At 35.0% G+C, this 16,618-nt stretch overlaps 2 protein-coding genes across 3 annotated transcripts in view; one reads left to right on the forward strand and one right to left on the reverse strand.

The window, feature by feature from the left end:
* The window catches only part of LOC128989855 (folate transporter 1-like), a 29,980-nt gene extending 17,608 nt beyond the window's left edge, over positions 1 to 12,372 (forward strand). For both annotated transcript variants that reach the window (XM_054411934.1, XM_054411935.1), the window contains exon 10: positions 11,108 to 12,372. In XM_054411934.1, coding sequence (XP_054267909.1) covers positions 11,108 to 11,374 — 267 coding nt within the window. In that variant the 3' untranslated portion in view covers positions 11,375 to 12,372. The remainder of the gene's footprint in view (positions 1 to 11,107) is intronic.
* On the reverse strand, positions 915 to 16,242 carry LOC128989854 (zinc finger protein 729-like). Its single transcript, XM_054411933.1, has 3 exons — positions 15,956 to 16,242; positions 13,457 to 13,567; positions 915 to 5,395 (listed from the first exon to the last, which is right to left on the reverse strand). Exon 3 carries the CDS (start codon positions 5,072 to 5,074, stop codon positions 2,918 to 2,920), a length of 2,157 nt encoding a protein of 718 aa, XP_054267908.1. The 5' UTR covers positions 5,075 to 5,395; positions 13,457 to 13,567; positions 15,956 to 16,242; the 3' UTR covers positions 915 to 2,917.
* Between the last annotated feature and the right edge of the window lie 376 nt (positions 16,243 to 16,618).

The following is a 16,618-nucleotide window of genomic DNA, read 5'->3' on the forward strand; positions in this document are numbered from 1 at the left end:
GGGTGCAGCACTATTATTATTTTTTTTAATTTATGAGAACAGCTAATTTGCAACCAAAAGGTGAGTGAGCGTAGCGAACGAACTTCAATCTGGAGGCGAGTTAGAGTAGCGAACGAGCTAACCTGAAGGCAAGTGAGCGCAACGAATGAGCTCCAACCTAAAGGTGAGTGAGCGTAGCAAACGAACTTTAACCAGGACGTGATTGAGCCATGCGAAAGAGCTCATCTTGAAAATGAACGAGCATTTGACATAAAACCACATTAGGACAGGACGACGTCTGTCGGGCCAGCTAGTTGCAGTATATTAAAGATCTTTTATTTACCATATTTTACTATATTAAACTCAGGTAAAATAACTTCTTTCTTCAAAATTCATATTTATTAAAAACTACCTGTTGTACCTGTGCTTTGCAACAGGAAGAGGACACGAAATAGAAACATCAGCTGTTACAAACTTAAGAAATATTGTTGTGCCTTATCAATAGTCTTTTAAAATATTAAAGAATGGATATCTATACTATAACAAATTGTAAATTATTAATTAAGCATTAAAGACGGCAGGCAAACCTAATACAATTATCAAAACATCAAGGACTAAAAATGTAATACCATACAGTATTTACTATTAAATCAGAATACTGCATACTTAGGATCAAAGATGCAATGACACATATTATGTGTCATTGCATCTGATTCTACTCTACAAAAATATCAACGAACAGGAACAACCTAATATACAAAGCAGTTCTTTTAATCAGTTGCACAGTCCGTTGCCTTTACAATTTCACACTTCCTATTAAGTAAACATAGTAACAGATGTTTAATTGATTTTAGAAACAATAGATTACTGCGTCCAGCTTAGTGTTATGATATCTGTTTTATGATAATTAGTGTTATGATATTATGGCGGTGTAGCAATACACAAATAATGAAATTATCTAAATGCAATAAAATAATTTTGAACTAGACAATAGACAATTTCCTTTATTTGTGATTTCCTCAAGAAATACAATGGTGTCACAAACGTTCAGAATGTTTAACATTTAGATTGTTTAACAGTTTACATTTTCTTTGTGTTGAAAGTTCATAATTGGTCAAAAAATTCCTTAAGGGAGTACACCGGTCGGTCCACAAGCCAGTCCCTGAGTTGTTGTTTAGAGTTGATTTCCTGTTGCGTTCTTGAGGTTGTTTGGAAGAGTGTTGATGATTTTGCGGCCAATATAAGAGGGTTTTCTGATGTATTGTGTAGTGTTGTGGATCAGAAGGCTGTAGTCGGCTGCTCTTCTGGTATGGTGGGAGTGAAAATTCTCATTTCTGGGAAGGTTCAGTTTTTTTGTGTACAGGACAACTCCATGGATTTAGAGTGATTTCACTGTTACTTAAGGGATTTAAATGCTTCCCTGCAGCTGTCTCTAAGGATTCAAGGCCAGAGAGTGCCCTGACGGCTTTTTTCTGGAGTACCATGACTTTGCTGAGGTTTATTGCTTCTGATGTTCCTCCCCAAGATATGAAACCATACTTTATACGTGATTCTATTACAGCATATTATGCTGTCTTAGCCGTTTCCAGACATCCTATCCATTTCATCCTCTTTATTACATAGACCCCAGATGCAAGTTTTTTGGTCAGGTTGTATATATGTGGTCGTTCCAGGAGAGGTCTTCATCAATTGTCAGGCCCAGCAGTTTTGAGATTTTTAAAACAGTTATTTCAGGAATTTCTTGGATTTCTTCATGTTTTTGGCTGAAATTTAACTGGGTTGTTTCTTTATGGAATAATGGTCAGGTCATTTTGAAGGCAGTACTGCAGTGCTTTGTCTGTTAAGGATAAGATGTTGGAATGTAATTCTTGTGGTGAGTCATGCATAAATAGAAGAGTTGTCATCTGCGCTATTGCACGCTAACAACTGCAAGCTATGATAAAATGAGAGTATTTTGTATTACCATTTTATAATTAATATCCTTAAGAATCTACCACAGAACGAGAACATTCTGACCAATCAGATTTCACCTACCCTACATGTTTTTGCAAATCCTGTACAAGCTGAATTGAAATAAAAACGGATATTTTCTTGTCAAATTTAAATTTGGAATCTGATCTAAATATTTTACAATCAAATAATTGACTTGCAAATTTACTTGAATTACATTTTTTATGTTATTGCTACTTTTTCTTAAAACGGTAGGCCTACAGTTCATTTTATAATTCATTAGAAGTTATCATTCATAACTGAGAACAGAAATGTAAGCGAACCTTCAAGACGCAATTAGAGATATTTAAGCTCCATTTCTATCAAAAATGTCAAACAACTCTAATAATCTTACTGCAACTAACATCAAGCAGCGAGTTTTCCTCAACGTTGTGCTTCTTAGTATGCGGCTCGCTGAGCCACGCAGATTTTTCCTAGTAATATATGTTGCTTCATTAGGCATTTGTATGCGAAGGATTTTCCACATGTGGCACATAATGGGGTTGATCTCTGGTATGAACTTGTGTGTTGCTTCATTTGGGATTTGTATACAACAGATTTTGCACATGTGTTTGTATACAACAGATTTTGCACATGTGGTTGGCTACATTTATAAAGTTATTCTCTTATATGAACTAATAATATATGTTGCTGGTTGCTGCGTACCATTTTTGGTTGTGAAGGATTTTCCACATGTAGTACATTTATAAGTTCGCTCTACGATATGAACTGCTTGATGTGCTCTTACATGGTTTTTACTTTTGAAGAATAGTCCACATGTAGTGTTATTGCATATGAACTGATTGATGTGCCTTTACGTGGTTTTACTTTTGAAGGATTTTCCACATGTAGTACATTTATGAGGTCGCTATTTGGTATGTACTAACATATGTTCCTGCATGGTTTGTTTGCATGTGAAGGATTTTCCACATGTAGTACATTTATGAAGTCACTCTCCGGTATGAACTAATATATGTAGCTCCATAGATCTTTTGCATTTGAAAGATTTTTCACATGTAGCACAGTCATAAGAGCGAGGTCTCCTCCCTCCAGTAGGGCTATGGACCAACTTATGTTCCTCCATTCGGTTTTTGTTTAAGAAGGGTTTTCCACATATGGTACATTTATAAGGTTGCTTTCCGGTATGAAGTGAAATATGTTTCTTCATATATCTTTTACTTGTAAATGATTTTCCACATATAGTACATTTATGATGAGGTTGCTCTCCTGTATGAACCAACAATGTATGTTTCTTCATATTGCTCTTGTTTGTAAAGGATTTTCCACAAGTAGTACATTTATGAGGTTGCTTTCCGATATGGATAAGTGTATGTTCCCTTAAATGACGTTTAGCTGTGTAGGATTTTCCACATGTATTACATTTATAAGGTCGCTCTCCTGTATGAACTAGTTGATGTGTATTTAGAGTGTCTTTTCTTTTGAAGTTTTTTCCACATATAGTACATTTATGAGCTCGTACTCCGGTATGTACTAATATATGTAGCTCCAAAGATTTTTTGAATATGAAAGATTTTCCGCATGTAGCACATTTATGAGGCCGCTCTCCAATATGAACCAATGCATGTTTCTTCATATTGCTCTTGTTTTTTAAGAACTTTCCACATGTGGTACATTTATGAGGTTGTTCTCCAGTATGAACTAATAATATATGTTGCTTCATTTGGTATTTGTATGCGAAGGATTTTCCACATGTGGTACATTTGTAAGGTTGCTCTACGGTATGAACTGCTTGATGTGTCTTTACTTGGTCTTTTATTTTGAAGGATTTTCCACGTGTAGTATATTTATGTAGTCGTACTCCAGTATGGACCAATGTATGATTTTTCAAAGTTGTCTTGGAAGTGAACAATTTGTCACATGTAGTGCACTTATAGGATGGTGGTTGCTTTTCAGTGCGATCTAATGTATGTTTCTTGGAATTTTCTATTTTTTTAATGGATTTTCCTGATGTACTGCTCTTAATGAGACTATTCCCTAAGTGTGTCAACAAATGTTTTTTTACCTGATGTATTTGAATAAAGGTTTTCTTGCATGTTAAACATTTAAATGGACGTTCGCCCGTATGTACTAATATATGATTCTTCATGTTGCTTTTCGATGTGAAGGCTTTTCCGCATATAGCACATCTATAAGTGTGAAATCGCTCTACAGTATGGACATATGTATGTATTCTCAAATTCAGTTTAGTTGTGAACGATTTTCCGCATGTGGTACATTTATAAGGCCGCTCTCCGGTATGAACTAATACATGTTGCTTCAATTGGGATTTGAATGCGAAGGATTTTTCACATGTGGTACATTTGTAAGGTTGCTCTCCCCTATGAACTAATAATATATGTTGTTTTATTTGGCATTTGTATGCAAAGGATTTTCCACATGTGGGACATTTATAAGGTTGCTTTTTGGTATGAACTAACATATGTTGCTTCATTTGGGATTTGAATGCAAAGGATCTTCCACAGGTGGAGCATTTATGAGGATGCCTTTTGGTATGAACTAATAATATATGTTGCTTCATTTGGCATTTGTATGCGAAGAACTTTCCACATGTCTTACATTTATGAGGTAGTTCTCCAGTATGAACTAATAATATATGTTGCTTCATTTGGCATTTGTATGCGAAGGATTTTCCACATGTGGTACATTTGTAAGGTCTCTCTACGGTATGAACTGCTTGATGTGTCTTTACTTGGTCTTTTATTTTGAAGGATTTTCCACGTGTAGCACATTTATGTAGACGTACTCCAGTATGGGCCAATGTATGATTTTGCAAAGTTGTCTTGGAAGTGAAGAATTCGTCACATGTAGTGCACTTATAGGCTGGTGGTTGCTTTTCAGTGTTTCTTAATGTATGTTTCTTGGAATTTTGTATTTTTTTAATAGATTTTCCAGAAGTATTGCTTTTATCAGGACAATTCCTAGAGTGTGTCAACAAATGTTTCTTGACATGATGAATTAGAATAAAGGTTTTCTCACATGTTAAACATTTAAATGGACGCTCACCCGTATGCACTAATATATGAGCTTTCATTGCTGATTGAGATGAAAAAATTGTTCTACATATCGGACATTTAAGGGGCAACATTTTAGAGTGACTTAACCTTGTTCTATTGAGTTTACTGACTTGAAACTATACAAATCGACCAGCAACTAAATGTCAGGCTTAACTAATATATTTAGAACTTGTATGTCTATATAGATATTTTCCTTGCTTTTAGGATTGTTTAAATGTCTAGCAGTTGCACTGGTCTCTCACACTACTTTGAGACGTCTTGAGGGACGTGATTGCGTACTTGGTCAACTCTTACATTGAATATTAGATATTTCACATTATTTTTGAGATTTTCTTTCGAGGTCCTTGTGTTAAACTGAGGATCTCCTTATTTCCTGGGTTAATCTATTGTCACTGAAAAAAGATCATACATTATTAGACATGTATATTTTTTGCTTGGTACATATTTTTTTATCCGTTAAACAATAGTTTTACCACATTAAGATATTCAGTAGATAGAAAATATAAAATTAATCTAAAATCAAGGCTGTACGCAAAATTTATATAAAGTAATATCACTAAGTATAGTATTTTTCAGGTCTTTTTCATAATTTCTAAATGCCGTAATGTCCAAAAACCAATAAAATGCTATCGTAACTTTGTTTACAAAAACTCATCTGAAATCCTGATAACATTATGGTTAAAAATATGCCCTATTTCAATAAATTATTGTTACAACAGCATTTACCGAAAATGTGAAATAGGAGTACAATTTTGCAAAATCCAACTCCATTTTGGTTCCATGTTAGGTACATGGAACTAACCAAAATAAGGTTGATGGTTGCAAAAAAATATGGACATTTGAGGTTTTATTCCTTAACATTGACGAACAAGAAGATAAAGACTACATTTAACAGCTAAAATAAGAATATAACAAACTACTTTTTTATTATTTTTTTTGTTATTCTGTATAACAACTCCATTTTCAATCTGAGAAAACCAAATTGTTATGATATTGTTTTACAACCCTAACCACTGACCAGTTTTTGAACCACTTATAAACAACGTCCCAAACACATCAAATTTGACTTTCAGATACACTAAAGACTTTATTGGTAAAGTACAAAAGTACAACCAAAAGAAGGAACGGACAAATGCACCCTAACTATCACAGATGTTGACAGCAAGTTTGTTTGGATTACCAGGCACATTTTATAAAAGCCAATCCTGGCGAAGAGTTGTTCTTTACCGTGAGGTACGAGACGCAGGGCCGGATTTAGCATTTTGGCGCCCCTAGGCCCAAATAATTTTTCCGCCCCCTAGTCTGGTCACAGTTTCTTTCCTACAAACCTTTATTTAAAACTATATCATGCATAGGCCTATGTTAATTGCTTGAACACCACTCCTCGTCGGAATGTTATCATTGCATGTTTTTTTTAAGAATTGTCTTGGTTAGCCTTAACAAAATTCCGTCTTAAACACTGTTGGCAATTTTATGCTTTTAGCAAATGCTCACGCTTGTGGGACTGAAACAAAATAATCCAACCCACAGAGCATTCCTGCAAAAGAGTATATCCATTGATTCCGATTTCAGGCCCCAAAAACATGAACTCCATAACAGTACGTGATACCTACCATAGATTAAACATACTCCTTTAGTAGATTTGTCATCCTTAGGGATTAGCTGAAAACAATTCCTTTTATTTAAGTTATTTAAACCTAGTTTATCCAAATATAATACCTAATCATAAATAAAAGGTCGTCCCCTGGTTATATTACAACAAAATTAAAACACACAACATAGAACTATCCCTAAAAAAATAGGAAAAAATTACGTCAAAACTAACTTCCAGTGTCAATAAACAATAGGTCGTCCCCTGGTTATATTACAAGAAATCAAAACACACAACATAGAACTATCCCTAAAATAATAGAAACAAAATTACGTCAAAAGTAACTTCCAGTGTCACCAACATATATGAACTAGACATGAAAAACTATTTAGAATTAACAATGTGATAAAAAGTCGACTTGAGTTTATGGTTAATCTATGGTAGTACTGCATCCAGATTTTATTTGCAAAGCAAAACAAAGCAATAGTCCCGCCGACCATAATTATCCTCAGGTCTGAGCTGAGGAGAAAATGACCCCATTAATGATACTTAAACCCCATTAATGGGATTTAATTTTTCTAAAACCTGTTGCAGACTCAGATAAATATTTTTTCGTTATTGAATTTTAAAGATAAACTTCTCGTATTTTTAATATCCAACAAAACGTATTATATATTTTAACTTGATTCTGCAGATAAACTGATCAAAAGATTAGTTAATAAATTTTATTTTTGTGAGATGGGGGTGGTAAACAGCAATGGTATCTACACGCATGCGCCCCTAATCACTCCGATCAGAAGCGCCGAGCCAGCATAGTGGCAGTGCAAAGATTACAGTGGCAATACGATGCGTACCGCTCGGGCGCTTGACAACATTCCTACAGCCTACTCCCGAATAACCAATGTTCGTTACCAATATTGTAACGAAATTGATGCGTAATGTTGAAAAATAGTTTAAATTTTTTAACAGTTATTTAATTATAATGCTTTATTGGAAAGAGTTCTTTTTTATCAACTATCAAAATATGTTAAGCTATGGCTATTTATTTTATTTTTAGATATTAAAAAATATTTTTCCTCTCGGCCGTGCGCCCTCTGGGAGCTTGCGCCCATAGGCCCGGGCCTACTGGGCCTATTGGGAAATCCGGCCCTGACGAGACGTAGGAATTGGCTAACTCAGGAACTCGCTAACTCGGTCGTGTGTCGGAACTGGCTAACTCTGGAACTGGCTAACCGTCTCAGTCAGGAATTGGCTAACTCCGGAACCCGCTAACTCGATTTTGTCTCGCGGCGGAATTCGCTAACTCTGGAAGTCGCTAACCCGGCCGCGCCCACTGCACGGAGCGTTGCCAACATTGTACGACAAAATAATCGTACACTGCCGTATTTTAAAATGTCAGTGTCAATGAAGATACAGTAAATGTTATTGTTTTTTGTTATCAATTCCACTTTTAACAGATAACTAGCCCAAAGTAATTCAAAGACAATTGCAAAATTATGAAAAGTGTTTATTTATGTAACTGTACAATGGCCAGTTAAATGTTTATGATTTCGATCTTAAAAATAAATGCCATCAGTACAAAAGAAAATAATAGAATATGAAAAATATTGAAAATTCAGTTTAATTGGTACTAAATAATTAGACTCCTACGAAATTAAGCTAAAATACACGCAAGTTCTCAAACACGGAAAACAGATTTAATCGTAATGACGTAATAAACCAAAACCATTAATTAATACAGTCATCAACTATCGTAAATTTCATAACTAATTCATAGATTTAAAATCAAATGTTCGTTGTTGAACCGTCCAACTTACGTGTACAAATATGATGACATATACTAAGTTTTTATCTAGGCCTAATAGTTTGAACTAAAGTAATGTAGGCCTACTAGTAAATAGTTGCATAATTCTAAAATGTGTTGAATTTTTTAGCAATAATGTTACATGTTTTAAAACCGTTTTTAGATTGTACACCTAAGCACCACTAGTAAAAAATAGGAGAAGATATAATATTCATATAATAAAACATGACAGGGTTATTTTAATTCACGATTCTTAATAAACGATTTGACGGATTTTCCTGATTTTTTTTAATGTTGGGTTTCCTTTATATTATTGCTTTCACAAACTATATAAACGATACCAAGGCATTGCTCGGTTCACCGTTAACCGGTACTGAGCTACACAATAGACAATAGCTTTGTTTTTGGATAAGATCAAGTAATTTTAGCTATGGCCACCATTCATAAGAATTTTTACAAACAAGAACGCCTGGGTCCATTTAGAACCAGCCTGAAAAAAACTCTAGACTTTTAACAAATAGGCCTACTGAAAGACGTAAAATTAATATTAATTCAACAAACAAGAGGATGACCCGGGTTCTACACGATAATAGCCTATGATAAAAGAAATTTGCAAGTTGTATTTATGCATAGACTCATTTTTAATGCAATCCATGAATACATTTTAAGCCTACCACTTTATAGTGTATTAATAAATATTTATTTAAATTCAATAGCTCTATTTAAAAATACATTACCACTACAATGTAATTCTGTAATAACGTGTAAATTTTATTATGATTTATGATTCAAGGTTACACGCCCAGTATATAAAATGCGAACTCAACAATTTTATTTGCAGAAGTTCACAAAATGGTATTTATTCGAATAAAAGAAACAAATGGCGGACTACGAAAATAGATATTTCATAACATGTAATAGATCCGAATTAAATGTGCATTTTTATCTTTTTGCATACCAAAAAGCTACTATTAAAGTAAGAAACCCACATATAACACATACTCCCTTATATTAGTACACTAGCAGAGTACCCGTCCTTCGTACGGGGTTGGCATATAAGTGTAAAATGTTTATTGCAGTCATACTCAAGCTTTGTGTTTGCAATGGGGGACGACACAGTTTGATAAAATTTGGTTCTTGAAGTTTACGGTATGCTATAGTATAACACATTTACCATAGCCATAATGCTCTACTACTGCACCTAAACAATAGAAAACAAATTATCAAGACTTTGCACAATATCACAAATGATTCATTGAATGGTCATATAGGCCTAAAAATAACTGTAAACAATCCTACTTTGATAGTTCTCATTGCGTATCACAGCTTTTGTTGCTGCTTAGTTCAATTAGCTTTTGTCAAAAATGCAAACAAAAAATGGCCTAATCGTGTTGTACCCTGTTGGTAACCCTTATAACGTTTTAATGCTATTGCATATCATAGAACCAACTTGTTTAGTTGAAACAGCTGACTAAATTCTTTAATTCCTTTTAAATGTGAATACTCATAAGGTTAACATAGGAATCCATAGAGCCACTGGGGCAGAGCCCGGAAGGATTTTTGAGATAAGAATAGGCTTATATGTTAATCGGGAATGTGAGCTAACATTATGCCAAATTTCAGCCCAATCCGTCCAGTAGTTAAAGCGTGATTGAACTTCAAACAAACAAACAAACAAACACACAAACACACAAACTTTCACATTTATAATATTAGTATGATTTCTCATCTTTATGGCGAGCCATAAAAGCTCAAGACAGCTGAAGACAGCTGAAGACAGTTTTATTGTTAGTTCTGTCCGGTGCACCGTCTTTAGAGGTCGTGTTTTGTTTACAATTGTTTCTTGTTTTCAGTCATTAAAAACTTTGTTTAACCAAGTAAAACGTTCTAATCACAACTAATAACACGTCCTCTAGTTATATAACCAAACAGTAAAGAACAAATCATGAAGTTAACTATGAAATAATAGAAACACAATTTTGTCGACACTAGCGATCAGTGTCACCGGACATGAACTAGACACGAAAAACGAGCTTCAAAGTTTACAATGGGATGTAAAGTTTACTTGTGTTGGTTAGTCTATGGTAAGACTATAATGCATTTTCCACCCTAATAATCATAAGAATAATGTTAAACATACTTCCAAATATATTTATTTTATCGACTACGTTGCTCTTACTACTAATTAATCGTAAGATACGACATTTTGGTACCGATACGATATAGGTACTACACTTTCGGCAACACTGGCCAAAAATATTCGTGCTTGACTCCCATTGGACGAGGCTTCTGATTGGGAGTTAGCGAGTTCCGCCGAGGGACCGAGTTAGCGACTTCCGTACGAGGACGGAATTCGCTAACCCGGTTCTAGAGCGGGTTAGCGGGTTCCGGAGTTAGCCAATTCCGAAACCGAACAAGTTAGCGAGTTCCTCTCATCGACCAAATTTGAAGATAGGGCGTTTAACATGGGGTTAGCGAGTTCCAGAGTTAGCCAATTCCGCGGACCCTGAGGTACAGATCATATAATGAGGATCATATGGACTTCTGGAGCTAACAAGTAATAATTTGATTAGCGGCCACTGTCTCAAGTAACCTTGTTTAACTGTAATCATGGACTAGGAGTCGAAACAGGTTGGTTGTTAAAATATAAAATAAAATAATAACCTCAAGGATGCAAAAAAGTGTAACGTTTTACTTTTTCTGTTCCAGTTTGTGGCAGTAGGCGTTTGTACGGCTATTTTGGGAATAATATTCTCAGCTTTAACGATCTCATCGATGATTTTCTCAAAATCAGCTTTAGTAAAGGAAAGTCTTCCAACAGAGCTGAGTATCAACAGTGTCAGCAAAGCTGCAACACTGGACATCAGAGAAACTGGTCGCAACAGTGTCGAACAATCTAGCCAAACCTCGCCAAGGTTAGAAACAATCAACTCAGCCAAGTCAAAAGCATCTAATGGTGTCTGTATGAAATATTAATTACCAATAATGATAAGAATTGAATGTATAGTTTATACAGAAAAATATAATTACGAAGACCATTGCATTCTGGAGGTAACATATAGTTTAAAAACAATAAAGAAATAAGTACCCCTGCTGCAGTAAACCTGCAAACTAAGTGAACTTATGATCGTGTAATAGGATTTTTACTAGAAAAATATCCTGAAATAAGTCAGATCTATTTCCTTAAGTGTTGCACTGAATTGAAAACTTGAGGAGAATTGCACAGTCTTTTTGACCGGGTAGGCTACAATTAAAAAGCCATATTTCATTAAGTTTTGCGATATATTGTAATCCCTCAAAATATAAAAATGGTGTAAAACATTTAATTTACAACCTTCTGAATATGCTAAGTTGATGTAACATAAAATTGACTGTTGAGTTGTAATAAAATCATACACCTTGTATTGTTTGTTTGATGTAAACCGTTTCCTATGTATAACTCAATAAGTCAATAATACCTTATTAGTTTTCTATGTACCTCTATAAATGACAAATACATATGATAAAACTGTGAAACTACAAATAAACATAGTTTGCTAAAAAAAAGTTTGGTTAAATCAATAAATAATTATAAGTCATCTCTGTCTTGTAGAGAGAAAATTTCTTTAGGTTTTAAGATCTCCTTCTTTATCATTAAAATCTTTGCCTCCCTCATCAAATGGTTCATTGAAAAGGTACCTTAGAAAATAATATCCTACTAAGCCTCATTAAACATTCAACATCCTCGTCTCTATCAACACTCAACAATGCACTATCAATCCTATACTTTACTTGTTAGATTCTGACGTCTAGCCACTGAGAGGTATAAATACTATTCTGTGGCCCAGCACATAATTAAATGCCGATGCTAATGTATTAAATAAATGTTATATTACTATTGCTACTTTCTATTACAATACTATTTGGACTTTCACTGCTCTGCTTTTTTAAAAACACTTTCCGGTATCTTGATCACTTCACTAAAAATAAAAGATACCGTAACCTGGAAATGTTAGTGGGCTGCTGATGCTGATGGTAAGGTTGTTGGGAGTTATCGGCTGGGGTTGAGGTCTACTGTATGCTGGTGGAATTAAAAATGATGAATTTTTAAAATTTTCAACCGGGTTGTTTTGTATTTGGCACCTCTGAGTGTACTGTATTTGTTTAAGATATTTTCTGAATGTTGATTGCTTTGATCAATTTTTTTAAATTTTTGCCTGATACAATGATCACAGCAAATCTTGTTATTTTTTTTAATTCCAATACGTTCGAGACAAAATGAGCGGCAGAAACACAATCTCGGTTGCAGCCCATAGTTGAGAATATTAAAGTTTTTAAATTACGAGTCAATTAGTTGAGAAAAGGCCAGATCATAGTATATTTTGTATTCAGAATAATTGTTAGCATTTTGAAAATATCTGGGCTTTGTAAGAAGCCTGTACACAGCTGCTCAGTTTTCTGATATGTCAAATTTCTTGAACAAAAGCCTGTATGGATGTAACATAGTAAATTACCTGGTTCACTATAACCCACACTTAAACTTACCTAATCTAACGTCTACCTTCTAAAACAATTTGTGCAATCACGAATCCCCATGAAGCTCAGCCTCCCTCTACTACATGCCCTTTCTCTTATCAAACCAATGATTATCCTCCAAAACTTTATTATACACAATTTTTACATAACACGTCAGGAAGTGAGTTTACAGTGAGTATGGTGTCGTAAATTGTTACCAAAAGAGTAAGAATCTAATGGTAGCTAACAAATGAACTTTTTTCATCTCATGTTTATTTTGATACCTATGTAAATCTCAGCTGGTAAAAATGTAATCATTAATGTTTCGGTAGGATATGAAACAGTGATCTAACTCCTTAGTTTTTCTAAGGATTAATACAGTTAGTAGAGAGATCCATCTTGTTGTGTAGCTTGACTCAAAATAAAAAAAAAAAATATTTTGTGTATCAAAACCAACTTATTTTTTACACCCTTTCGTTCCACAGATGTATAAGATGATCTTTAACAAAAATGGTTTCATGTTAATAACAAAACAAGAAATTAATACTAGTAATAAAAACTTACAAAAGAAGCAGCGTCGTCCAGAGTAAACGGCGGGGGGATGAGAGCTTCAATTGTGACCTGTGGCGGCAGCTCACTCCAGGAGACACAATGGGAAACTCTCACTTCGGAGAACTGTCAAACATAGGCCTAAATTAATAAATCACAATGATAGGAAAACAAGTGAGCAGCAGTAGTGTAGTATACAGTAGAAGAACCTCGATAAGATGTGTTTCTAGGGGAACAGGAAAATAGTCTTGTTTTCGAGGTGACAGTAGACTGGGACAGGTGGCGTCGTCCTGTAATCCAGCTACTAGGAGGTCACGAATTGGGGATATTTATAGGCATGCACTGTGGATGCGATACTCCCTGGTGTGGATTAACATCCGCACGAGCCACCATAGGATTTGGCGTTATGTCCTGAGGGAGGCCATTGTACAACTGTGGGCCGAAATAAGTAAATTGACTTGCAACCTCACTTAGAAAAGTAAAGCCTGCGGTCGGAACGAGTACTACGCAGACAGATCTCCTCCCTGTACTTAGAGGTACTGAGGCTCTCCCAGCGTGAACACTTTCCAATATATTGGCAGTTTAAATAAACAATTAGGTATATCAAACAAACAAAATTAAAGTTAAAATTAAAAAAAAATAATAGCATACAAGAAATGTTAAAAAAAAGGGCATGGCAAGCAAGGCAGATAGGTATTCAAAAGTTATAGAATTTTTCTATAAAATTGCAGAAACTGTTAAAAGTAAGTAACCCTCGTCCTACGCAGCGCGACATATAGGCTAACTTAGGCTGCCTAGGCTAATATATGGCCGGTCCAAAAGGGTATAACGACGCTTTTGGAATAAAATAAATGTTTGTGTTTGCAAATAGTGTATGCAATGACTGATAAAAGTGCAACTCTTGTAGGCCTACTCTCTAGGCCTACTAACATTTTTTTTTAATTCCTTAGTTTCACTTTGGAAAACAACGCCCTTAGTTAAATTCTATGTTGATTCTATGTTGACGCCCTTGTGTTTATTAAATTCTATGTTGATTACTAATATTATACCTGGATTAACTTACTAGCCTATATATATGACTAATAATTAAGGTAGGCCTACAACACCTCGTCAAGTAATCCAAATGTTGATCGTCAGGTTAACAAGCTACATGTTTTGCCGTAAATGCGGCATTTTCAAGATAAGACATCGATGTCACACGCACACAATAAATACGAGCTACTACACTTCTTAAGCCGGGACCGTCCATGTCATGTGCGTGTGATTGGCCTATTAATGCTAATTAAAAGTTGGTGTTTGTGTATTTATTGTGTGCGTGTGACATCGATGTCTTATGTTTTGTAACCCTGACAATTCTGCATTTACAGCGAAACATGTAGGCTAGGTTGTTAAACCTGACAATCAACATTCGGATTACTTGACGAGTTATTGTACCATAATTATTAAAGTCTTAATTTATTGTCTGTTTCATTGCTCCCAGTCCTTCAATTCACGTCTGCCGGTCAGTTTGAAGGATCTGTGTTGACTACCAATGCCGAACCGAGTCTAGCAGACAGAGATCGTTTTAAGTTATTAGTTATTTATAGTGAGATGTGGCAAGCAAGATGTAACTTTAATGCTTTTGCGTACCATATTTGAATATTGACATTGTAGCACGAATATCAAACAGAAACGGTAGGCTATAGGTTAATAAACATTAACACACCGTCCCGAATGTCAACATGCCTAACTTACTAATAGACGTAACAACTGGTTTGGACGTTTTTTGACAGTTCCATTTAAATATTAATAAAAGCCTATACTTTCGGGCCAGTGACATAACTTAATTTTTTTTATAAGTGTGACCCATAAAATTTCTGGTAAAGTATTTATTTGTGCTAAGTAGGCTTATGCAATTTAGCTAGCCCGTAAATTTGTATTTATTTAGGCCTAAGTTATACTGTAGTGGGGACCACCAGCTAAAATCTCCTCTTTTTTACAAATTGCCATAGCCTAAACTTATGGCAAAACTACCTTCTCCCTTGTGTGGACGATAATCCACACCAGGGAGTATCGCATCCACAGTGTATGTCTATAAGTTAAATACCTACCCACAATTCATGACCTCTTTACTTAGTCCTAATTAGTAAGTAGTTAGAGGGTACACTTCCGTGGCTGTCAAAAACAACCGAATGAAAAATTATTCGATACATCGATTGTTATTTTATTCGGTTGTTTTAGACAACAGATACAGAAGTCTACCCTAGTTGGATTATAGGAAGACGCCACTATCCCAGTCTTGGTACATCGGTGGTTGGCATCGATGCCTGAACTATCGATGCTCATCGCTAACTTACTTATGTTAATTAGGATTGAAAGGCCAATCAATCTTTTGTCCTGAATAGGCTAACTTAGGCCTAGCTGTTAAAAGTTGCGTTAGGCAAAGTGTCCAGAGTTAAAAATGAGTTCTCATGTACGGTACCTACTTAACAACTTATATTTAACGTGATTTAGGCTACATAACCTACAACGTACCTTGAGTTGGCTAAGTGTAGTAAAGGCAGAGATCTCTGCTTTACGCCTACGTTCAAAACAGTAGGCTAAGTACCAAGTTAATTTCACTAAATAAATGTTTCATATTTCTCATATGCAATAAGATCGTTCATGGTTTTCAAAATATTATTTAAAGCGCCAAATCCAAATCACTTCACAACAGTTGTCATGTCAGTTATCCTGTATCCATAATAAAATAAACCAAACCAAACTGTATGTTAAAACTAAGCCTATGGCACAATCCTAATCATAAATCCAGTCAGTTAGTAGTCACTGTGGTCACTAGTCAGTACCGTCAAGCAAGCCAGTACTACCAGCCAGCAATGACAGACGACAGACGATGTTCACTACGAGTACGAAACGAACAGTGCATGCGCGAAAGCATTCGCAAAGAATTATGGGTAGGTTGCAAATTATACTTCTTTCTACCTTCCAAACAGTTGCAAAAAGTATGTACCGCCAACTGACGCTGAAGAAACATATATGATACTAAGCAGGTATATATTTTGTTATACGTATCTTTTAAGTTGCATTGTTATGTATCATGTACATAACGAATACTAACTGTGCTATATGGGATGTTAATGTGTTTTGCTGATCTCTCCAAAGCCTTCGATTGTGTCGAACCTGCGATTCTATTGGAAA

This window comes from Macrosteles quadrilineatus, unplaced genomic scaffold (assembly GCF_028750875.1).
Source record: "Macrosteles quadrilineatus isolate MER2022 unplaced genomic scaffold, UCM_ALF_1.0 Scaffold_3__2_contigs__length_128488019, whole genome shotgun sequence".
Taxonomy (NCBI): Eukaryota; Metazoa; Arthropoda; class Insecta; order Hemiptera; family Cicadellidae; genus Macrosteles; species Macrosteles quadrilineatus.